Source organism: Cryptomeria japonica, chromosome 9, assembly GCF_030272615.1.
Source record: "Cryptomeria japonica chromosome 9, Sugi_1.0, whole genome shotgun sequence".
NCBI lineage: Eukaryota > Viridiplantae > Streptophyta > Pinopsida > Cupressales > Cupressaceae > Cryptomeria > Cryptomeria japonica.
In genome coordinates this window covers 259,677,371-259,686,480 of record NC_081413.1, presented here as the reverse complement: position 1 = coordinate 259,686,480, position 9,110 = coordinate 259,677,371, and the positions used below count along the sequence as shown (strand labels likewise).

The following is a 9,110-nucleotide window of genomic DNA, read 5'->3' as shown; positions in this document are numbered from 1 at the left end:
AGGGTACAAGTCCATTCTCCTTGAAATCATTCCTCATTGGGACTCCACTGCGAACAGTCTTTGACACAACTTTGGAATGCAATTGTTATGAATGAGCTAGATCATTCACCTTCCCAATCAAGGTGTTAGTTGAGTCCCCAGTGACTAAGCTCTCCACATCCTTTAACATTTGAATCCCTAATATAGTTTGAAGCCATGCTATGCAAACCCTTGACAAAACTAATAGACGCCTTCATTCCACACAAATTGAAAAGCGTCACCATAAGTCCATTCACTCTAACAAAATGTATACTAATTTTATTAACTAAAAAGTTATTTTATTTTATTTAAAATTATTTTACTTATTTATTTGGAGGTTTTACTTTCATAACAATAATATAATATAAGATAAGATAACAATAATATGAAAATAATGTAATAACAATATAATAATACTAAAATCTAAAACAAAAATAATATGAAACAATTGCCATGTAGTGGTAGTATTTGCCTTTTTAAATTTGTAATAGAAAGTAGGTAGTTTAGTATATATTAGTATAAAATATAATTTGTAATTATAATTAGGTAAAATTAAATATTTTTAATTTTTTATTTCATTTTTAATATTAGTAGATAATTCAAAATGATATTTGTACAATGTACTGTCATTCGATTTTATTATTTTTCTATTGAAGTTTTATTTATACAATATGCATAGAAGTAACAATTGATATACTTAAATTTTGTAGTATTATTAAAATTCATTTTTAATTATTATTTTAAAATTCAAGCATTTTAATTAGAATTATGTAATTTTAATTATAATTGCCACTTAATAAAATACTATAATAATTATACTATAGTATAAACAATACAGTAAAAATATATACTTTTAAAAACTTAATTTTAATTTATTTAAAAAATTATATAATTATACTTATAATAATAAGATTAGCTCTAAATTTGATTCTTAATTATTATTATTATAAGACTTGTATTATTCTAAATATATTTATGTAATATTAATTATAATTCCCACATTAATGAAATATTATTAATTATAATATAATAAAAACACCATAGTAAAAATAATGATTAAATAGTTTAAATTTATTATTAAAAATATTAAATTATTTTATAGATACCAAAATGATTAAAAACAAATTATGATTTTAAAAAATATTTAATTTTTTTTTTTTTAAAAAGAATTCTTATTGGTAAGGTTGTGCAAGGTGTTGGGTTCTTTCGATGTAGGGCCAAGGTTCAACTCTGTACGGACACATAAACAAAACAAAAAATTAAAAAGTTTAGTATTATTAATTTTAAGTGTGGGGTTGTACTCATATTTTCAAATATGCTAAATTATCATTGTAGATGAAAATTAGAAACTAAAAAATGACATTAAAATGTACATAACTTCTAATTGACTCAAATAATTTTTTTAATTACTAATTAAATTTAAAAATGTCTAATGATTGCAATAATACAAGCAAGTAATTAATGTCAGAGACATTAAATTTGACAACCATTTATATCTCGAAAGATATAGCCTCATCAAAATTATAAGTTTTATACACATATAACATAAAAATAAAAATATTTTAAAAATCAATCTACCATGTCATAATTAAAATGTATAGCATAATTACAATGTATACATTTTTTAATTATTAGACTAAAAAAATATGATGGCTAGTGGTGCTCTTCCCGTAATAATTATATTTTAAAAAGTCATCTCAAACTGATATCATCTTTATAGATTTGTATACAAGGAATTTTTGGAAAGTGATTGGTCAGAAAATGAATCTGTACATTAATTTATGATATCTTCAATTTTAAGCGAAAGTCGAGAAAATGGTGGTAGTACAAGAAGACAATGCAAATAGCATGATAACCACACGAATTCTGTGGAGATTGGGAAACAAACAGAAGAGCCCATAATGGAGGTGCAAGTGCAAAGAGGCATCATGCAGCATCCCTATGATGTGTTAGTCAAGGGAGTAATGCGGGTATTGGAGGCCAATCTTCTTCCTGACTTCCTTCTCAGACGAATCACCCGAACACTTTTGGCAAGGAGTCTGCATTTGGGTTACAAGCCCAATACCCAATTACAGCTTCAAGATCTCATGGCTTTTATCAACTGTAATGTTTGATTTCCTTTCATGTTTTTTTTTTCCCTTTTTCTCTTTATTGTCATCCTCTTACACTCTTATATGTTTGATGCATTCAGCTTTGAAAAGGATGCCTATAGCATTGAGCACAGAGAAGCCCAAAGCCCAACACTACGAGTTACCCACTTCATTCTTCAAGTTGGTGCTTGGGAAAAATCTCAAATATAGGTTGGTTCTAAAAAATAATGTTAAATTTGAATATGTAACCCTGTTATCTTGAAATATAATTTTTAGTTTGTCTCAGATTGGTCTGAGTCTTAGTTTTTGCACGTTTAAATCTTTTTTTCTTTTTGTCTCGCTGCAGCATTGCGCTGAATATGTGTGTATCTACGCTTTGTAAATTAAATAAAAGTTAAACAGCTCGTTTTATTCGGTGTATAATGTATAAACAATAATCCACGCCATCAAGGTGTAGATTTAGTTATACGAGGCTATTTACATAAGTATGGTTGACTAACACATACAAAATGACGGAACCGCTTAAACCACACACTAAGCTTACACTTCTAGGCTTAAAAGTGTTAAACACTGCAGAGTTGACTGACATTCTCTAGGCTTAATATGTTTCTTAGTGTGTGTCGTTTAAGACTGATCCAAAATGATCAACTAGCAATAGGTAGTGAATGCTACAGCATTTCATGTATGTATCTTCCCATTATTTGGTTCACTAGCACATATCTTTTTAATGCATCCTAGCTAGAAAAATGAATGTTAGTCTATCCCATACTACACCATGGATCTCATTCTTTTCTCTATTTTTATGCACCCCTTGTGATGATGGTGAGCTTCCATACTACTCCCAATTATTATTAGATAAGATGTAAAATATGTAATGTTCCCATTTTTGGGTTCTCTAGCAGTGCAGTTGTTGTTGGCTTTTTAGAATTGTGTTAGCTTGTTCTGAGTGGTAATTTGATGTTACTAGTGACCTTAGATAATTTAGAAGAGACATATGACACTTTCAGATGTTATTTTCGACCTTCGGTTTAGGCTCCAAGATTCTTGGAGGGAGTGTCTATTTTTAGTAAGTTACCCAATCAGATCCATTTATCATATTTCATCATCGGGATCACTCCTATGCAGTTAGATTTCAATTGTGATGCATTTCGATCATTGTCACTAATTGAGTGTATTATTGAGCTATAATTAATTAATTTCATTAAGGTTGTCATTTTAAATAAAACTATTTATCAGGCACCTTAGTGTTATAGCTCGTTCGAAAGAGAATAATTTTTTTTTAAATGTTGAGACGTTTAAAAATGACTTTAAGTGCCGAAACTGTTTAAAAAATAAATTAAATCATTTTTTGGAGTTAAAAAACTTAATAAATTAATAAAGTGATTTTAAAAGGGAGTTCCTAAAAAGATTCCTAAAAAACTTATAAAAAGGGGTATGGAGAACTCATTTTGTATGTTGAGTTATTATTTCTAATATTTCTCTATGAGAAAACCCTAGAGATTTGGACTTGGCCCATCTTAGCTTTCTTGAGGATGAAAACCCTTTTGAAGAAGACTAGCTATGGTATTGAAATATCTACTCTAGCTGGTATTTGTTCTAGATATTGTTCAAGTATTTATAGTGCATTCAAAGATTGAGGTTTTTTGATTTGTGATCTTTTCTTTTGAAAAAGTTACAAACAAGTTTCAGATTGTTGAAGGGTTTGCTTATATTTAGAAGAAGAGCAAACCATTCTAGGGCTCCTTGTTTGGGGACTCTGGAAATTGTTGAGCCTTGAATATAAACATGTTTATTTGGTTGCCTTCATAGATACATTGTTTTCCTTGTGATGCTAAAGGGTTTGGTGTGTTGTCTTGGGAAATTCAAGAAGAATTTGTTGGATGCCCTTACTACAATTAGAGTGAAGAAAGAAGAACTTGGGGTGTAGAAGTTGTTTCTTTATTGGCCGCTATACTCCTTCATTTGGTGTTAAGTTTCAGTCATTGTTGCTATTAGAATCCATTCCTAGTTGTGGCGTGGACTTCCATTATCTTGTTGTTGTGTATGTTGGACTATTGCAACTCAGACCTCATTGCTTCACAATCATACATTGCAGATTGGACTTTATTGCTGCTATTCATACATTGGAGATTGGGTATGTTGTCAAGCACTAATTTTGTGGGATATCCTTTCCGTCATCTGCTGTCCATTTTTGAGCTTTATTGCAGCATGTAATGGACTTCATATTAATGGTGTTTCAGTCCCATATAAAATCATATATATCAAAAAAGGGTCTACCTTATGCATCTTATCTCTATAATTTTTGTGCAATCTAAGGAAATGAATATTATCTTCTATTATACTTTCTTGTCAATGCATTATATGAATGCCTTCCATTATGAATGTTAAATGAAAATAAACTACAGTTGCATGCAAACTATTTGACAAAATTTTGGAGGGAGTAAGAGTGAAAATTTTGGTGGTAGAAAAGGGGTAGCATATTACAGTGTTATTAGTATCTTGCCATCCTAAAGGGTTTAGTGAGAAAGATGAAGACTTTTGAAGAGCATTTATCAGAATACCTAATAGGATTGTAGCAAAGTAATAAAAATTGCAGCAATATAATCAAGAAATTGGTGAGAATTTAGGGAAATTGAATGAGCATCTTGAGTGGTTGAGAGCTCTCTTTCTAGTTAAAAAGATATTAAGAGTAAATAATGAGAAAGAAGAGAGGTTCATAATAGAAAATCCGGATGGAGATGGTGCCTCGACTCATGAGGACTATGTGATAGAGCTTTAGGGTGATCCTTTGGTCATCATGTAGCTATTGATGATGTGTTGTTGCATGAGGAGCAAGTTAAAACAATAGCCTTGGACCCTAGTTTAGATTCAGCTAGTGATGATTTTAATGACATCCTCGATAATTCTTGTGGAGTAGATGATTGTGTTGAGTTCACTTATGTTCTTTCATATGAAGGGCTTGGTGACTTTGAATCAACTATCGGTGATGGCATTGATGGTGTTGATTTTGATGATGTTCTTGCGAACAAATCTGATTTATCATTACATGAAGTTGTTTGAGTAGAGGTATACTAACTTTGATGATTTGGATACATAGTTGACTGTTGAAAATGATAATAGGGAGGCACGTGTTTTGTGACAGCCTTGGAGTCATTAATGACAAGTATTAAAGTGCTGATTTTAGTATTCACCATAGCAGCATTTCACTTTCTTTGCATGAACATGATTGGAAGAATCAATTTGTGGTGATTGCTGATAACCCATTGTTTGAGATGAGTGTTGATATGATGTATGACAATCCAATTTTTGAGTTGGATGATGGGACTACTCCTAGTTTTAGTGTTACACTTGGTGAAAATGAAAAAGGTATGGTATCCGAGAGAAGATTCAAGACTCAAGTTTGAGTATGGTTTTCAGCCTACTGTTGATCTCAGTTCACATTATGAGGTGACTGGTTATCCTGTTGGGAGACCACTAGATATGAAAAGTGCAAATGAAGAGACAAATGAAGATTGTATAGGGAGTGATATGACACTAGGAGGCATCATCATTCCTTACCACATAAGGAATTGGAAGGTAGATTGGGTATGCAATTTGATGATTTCAATTGAAGATTTTTTCTTTGTTGGTACTTGCATTGAGTTGCATCATTCTTGCATGAAGTTTGGTTTTGTGTTTTGGAGTTGGCCAACAAGTGGGACTTTTCAAAAATTATTTGAGTTTATGAGTTGTAATGAATTCTCTTCAATTGTAGTTGGTGATACATCCTCTTCATGGAATGAATTGATTCATGGAGATTTCTACATTTCAAATTTTGAAAAGTTTACAAACAACGTTATTGAGCTTGCTGGAATTTTCAAAACAACTGCAAGGAAACTAGGATTCAAGATTGTTACTTATGAATTTTGCAAGAAAGAACGCGTTAAACATGACATCTAAATGTTTGACAATCCATCCTTTGGGTTGAATGATGCTTTATCTTATGCTAATATTTCTTTGGGATTGGTTTTGAAGACAAGAAGTGCTCCTTGCGCCCTAGTTGTTAATGCTTTCATGGGTGGGTTACATGAGTTACCAAAATGAGTGGGAACTCCCAAGACGAGATGTTATGGATGACATTTGGAGTTTTGGTGTGTACCTTTCAAGGTTTGTTGGAGATCATTCTTGGTTGGGTATCCATGCTTGGGATCCTCAACATAGATTGATGGAGCTTAATGGGAATGGTAGGAATGGTTTTTGGAGGGATAAGGATCAAGCTTTTAGCATTAATACTGATGTTCCTCTTCTTACCAACCATTTAGTGATTCCATTTGCTCCTCTACAAATGGATTGGAGAGATATTTTAAGTAAGGATTGGAGCAATGAACGAGTAGTCACTCTTGGGAGTGTTTCTTAGCAAGGAATGGTTCAGATTTTCAGTCTTGAGCTAGCTGATTGGTTGTAGGTCAGTCACATTATGATATGGTTTGCTCCCATTTAGGGGATTTGGCACATGATTATTTGTCAAGGAAGTAAAGGTTTTTAGTTGGAGATTGCTTGGAACTGTTTCCTAGTCACTTCTGAGTTGATTGGGTGCAATGCTATGCTTATCATGCATGCTTATACTTGGGGATTCTGTTGGTACTACTATTATTTCTTGTGTAGAGAACTTAAATTAGATTGTACTTTGCTGATTTCTGTTTTGGACAGCAGTGATTATCATCTGATTTTAGACCTTCCAAACTTAGGGAGTTCATCTTATAAGGGGTTGTGAAGTAAACTACGATAGATTACTCTTGGAATACATTTAGGATAGCAAACCTTTGCATGCTATGGTTCATTTTTTAGAGTCCCTCGAAGTTGGAACAGTGAGAGTTTTCACAAGTCTTCATGATTGTATAAGATTAGCAACTAAGGAGACATGTTAGATCCATGTGGTGTTATGTTGGTGAGTTTGTTGGATTCTTGCAAAGGATTGCTTTCCTTTTGGCAAGAACATTGGAGGAGCTTGCATTTGTAGTTATGACCCTGCATGACAACTTGAGGAGATATATTGAGGATTGGAGTTGTGGGCAAATCCTAATGTTAGTACTGCTGTCCACTTTCCGATCAGCCATTACACGAATTCAGTTCTTGACCTGTAGATTAGTTGGATGACTTATTTATACCAAAAGTTGAGTATTTTATGGTTGTGTTGGTTGGTAGAGCTGATTTTATCATAGGATATGACTCTTCAATGGGATTTCATACTCATATCTCCTATATTTTTGGTTGGATTTCAGATTGATTACCGCAGTCCTTATTTTTCTACAGTGGTTATGGTGACATATTTTTATGAGTAGATTGATTTTGAGCCTTGGCAGGCTTTAGGGCAACTAGTTGTGAATTTTTTTCAAACCTAGTTCATATATTTATTGCTTCCATTCTGGTGAGTGACAGTCACCGCAGATACTTCGTGGAGATGGTATGCATATCTTTAGATGATGATGCCCTATTGATTGTAGTAGGTTGGGTGTGTTGGTGTGTTTGGAACTATTCTTTTGACACGTGGAGTTTAAGTGTTGATGATATGATTTTAGTTGGCGACAACACGAACATTCCCTAGTTGGCAGATTCCAAAGTTGTGATTGCAATTGGTCTACTTCAATTTTGGGATGTCATTGTTGACTTGGTGGTCAACACCTCCTTGGGGACTCCTAACATGGCTTAACCACCTCTCGTGGGTCGGGTTAAATCTGGCGTTGATAGTTCGAGATTTTGGCACAATGGCGAACGATTCCAACAATTGGTATCAGAGCCTTGGGTCATGGGTTCGAGTCTCCCTTTAGTGGGTGCTGAAGGCTCAGTTGGTGCTGATAGGGAGATTGTTGACTTTGTGGTTAGCACCTCCTTGGGGAATTGTGACATGGCCTAACTGCCTCTCGTTGGTCGGGTTAAATCTGGTGTTTGTATCGGGCGTTGATAGTTCGAGATTTTGGCGCAACGGCAAATGATTCCAAAAATTGGTATCAGAGCCTTGGGTCATGGGTTCAAGTCTCTCTTTAGTGGGTGTTGAAGGATCAATTGGTGCTGACGGGGAGATTGTTGACTTTAGCACCTCCTTGGGGACTTGTGACATGGCTTAACTGCCTCTTGTGGGTCGAGTTAAATATGGCGTTTGTATCGGGGCATTGATAGTTCAAGCTTTTGGCGCAACGACAAACAATTCCAATAGTCCTGAGGGGATATGTTGAGTTTTATTCTTTATGGCTGAGCATATTTTCTTTTTTGATGCCTAGGATTGAGTTTGGCAATTGGGTTGTTGTTTTGGACTTCACTAATATGCCTTGGCAGGATATGCTTCATGGTATAGATTATAGCCCTTTCAGGGATATTAAATTGGGTTTTGATGATGCTTACTTTTGGGGATTCCAAGATATGGGAGTGTAGTTTGTGTCAGAAGATTTGTCATTGATGTCAAGCACAGTTAGAAAATCTAATAAGATATAGTTCGTGTTGACGTTGAAGCACAAACACATACAGATATATCGAGTTGCTGAAGATATTTTGGGTCTGCAGATATTGTTGCTATGGTTATGGATAATCATTGTTTCATTCTTGATCTTTTTGTGAACTTTGTCCTCCATTTTTTTGACCTTTAGATCAATAAAGTACAGTAACAAGAGATTATTAACATTCTCATGCAAGATTATCTTTGGAATATATTATTTATTTATGCCCTTAGGATGCACGTTATGTTGTGTTTGCAAATACAAGATATGGAAATAAGGAATGTGCACATCATTTCAAATACCTTCATTGTTTCATCATTGACTATTCTGTAGTTGTTCAGGACAACATCATCCTATCAGATGTTCTTTGTTGGCAGTGACATCAGAATAATTTTGTCATTACATCTGAAGAGTATATTTAAAGAGGTATATCTATATGAAGTGGTTGTCAGTTATAATTGAGATTAGTTATACCTGAAAGAACAGTTGTCTTGATTACATAACCATCTATACTTGATCAATGGCTTAGAGA

The 9,110-nt window shown here is 33.4% G+C and overlaps 1 protein-coding gene across 2 annotated transcripts in view; it reads left to right on the top strand.

Annotated features, from left to right (window-relative positions):
- Window positions 1-1,789: 1,789 nt before the first annotated feature.
- The window catches only part of LOC131034474 ((S)-coclaurine N-methyltransferase), a 134,029-nt gene continuing 126,708 nt past the window's right edge, over window positions 1,790-9,110 (top strand). For both annotated transcript variants that reach the window (XM_057965979.2, XM_057965978.2), the window contains exons 1-2: window positions 1,790-2,121; window positions 2,210-2,318. In XM_057965979.2, coding sequence (XP_057821962.1) covers window positions 1,920-2,121; window positions 2,210-2,318 — 311 coding nt within the window. In that variant the 5' untranslated portion in view covers window positions 1,790-1,919. The remainder of the gene's footprint in view (window positions 2,122-2,209; window positions 2,319-9,110) is intronic.